Here is a 1,499-nt window from a genome sequence, read left to right as displayed (position 1 = left end):
CAGCAATATACATTATTGTTTGTAAAAACAGAGGAAAAAGTAGCAACTTGACTTGAGAAGAAGTGATACAAAACTTTTAAATGATTCCGGATTTTATAAGATCTGAATAAACTTTTAATTCAAAACTCTTATCAACATCAAATGGCTGATAAACAACAAATACATAGCACTCAATGGGGTTGATTTATTAAAGGAATATACTGTTCATAGTGGATGTTTGCTTAGTTTAGTAAAGTCAATCTGTGTTTACTTCAAATATCCAATAATGTGCAAGAGAGAAATTAGGATTTTTGCTTGCACATGATTGGATCATTAAAATGAACACAGCTTTACCTTATTCACTAAAATAAGTTAACATACACTGTTCAAAGTGAGCAATATCTATTTCTTTAGTAAATCAACCCCAATTAAATCAACCCCACTGACACAATAAATACAATACACATTTCTTTGTAAAACATTGTCACTGATAAATAAGTTATTTGAAGCTATCATGGGTTAATATATATAATGCTTGCTGTTCCACATGTTATAGCACAAACTATATGTCCAAATAAATATGAAATACACACATATGTAAAATGGCAAACACAGTTCACATGTGTTATAAATAATAATATTTAGAAAACATGTGAATAATAATGTTTTTTCAAGCACATACATTTTCATTTATTGCATCTTCTGTGTTTGTATAAATGTCTGAGGTTATAGCCATTATTCATAAAACTTACCTCTAGTGTTACATTCTGTGGAGTAATATGCATAAACAAAGTTTCCTAATTTCATACATCTTCTTGCTAATCCTGCAGCAGTCATAGTTTCACAAATTCTGCTTGATGTGTTGTTTAAATTGCCTTAATATTCCCATCTCTGGGTTAAATTGCATTATGGAAAAGTGCCAGATTTTTTTTTTTTATTGTTTAGCAACGTCACCACTGTTTAGACCACCCTTTGATCCACCCTTGTGATTTCAAGCCCTGAGAACAGATATTGAAGTCTGTATTTTGAGTTCATGCAGTCCTGGCATTGTTACAAAATCTACCTTTAATTGGTAAAGACTCCCCACCTAATGGGAAAGGAGGGGTATTGTTTTAAAATAAGGACTACAGAGTTATTTATTATAAACACATTCTTCTTATAAAAGGAATAGAATGAATATGCAGTCTAGTACCTCATTCTGCTAAAAATGTTGTGCCTGTGTACTTGAAACACTTGAAAATATAGCCTATACATATGGTTTCATTTCTAAAGTTTACCACCAGACAAAACATTCTTTTTTAATTGTCAACAAGATATGGAATTATCAAAAATCTCTAGTGGGGAGTCAGATACCTGGTTAGAGCCTGAAATGTCAAGGGGGCCTCCCTTGCACCCCTAGTCTGTGTGTCCTCAGAGTTGTGGCAGTGACCTTAGGGACAAATAGTGGCATGGTGTCTACACTCCTAAATTGATAATTTGGGCCAGGAGAAATAGCATGGAGGGACCCTTAAACAGGAAGT

The 1,499-nt window shown here is 33.0% G+C and overlaps 1 protein-coding gene across 1 annotated transcript in view; it reads right to left on the bottom strand.

Annotated features, from left to right (window-relative positions):
• FAM162B (family with sequence similarity 162 member B) overlaps window positions 1-816 on the bottom strand; it is a 10,202-nt gene extending 9,386 nt beyond the window's left edge. The window contains exon 1 of the mRNA XM_018563677.1: window positions 732-816. Within this exon, the coding sequence (XP_018419179.1) occupies window positions 732-816 (85 nt within the window). The remainder of the gene's footprint in view (window positions 1-731) is intronic.
• Between the last annotated feature and the right edge of the window lie 683 nt (window positions 817-1,499).

This window comes from Nanorana parkeri, unplaced genomic scaffold (genome assembly GCF_000935625.1).
Source record: "Nanorana parkeri isolate BGI_ZX_2015 unplaced genomic scaffold, ASM93562v1 scaffold22, whole genome shotgun sequence".
Lineage (NCBI taxonomy): Eukaryota > Metazoa > Chordata > Amphibia > Anura > Dicroglossidae > Nanorana > Nanorana parkeri.
Note: the sequence above shows the minus strand (reverse complement) of the source record. Positions and strands in the feature narration are given on the sequence as shown.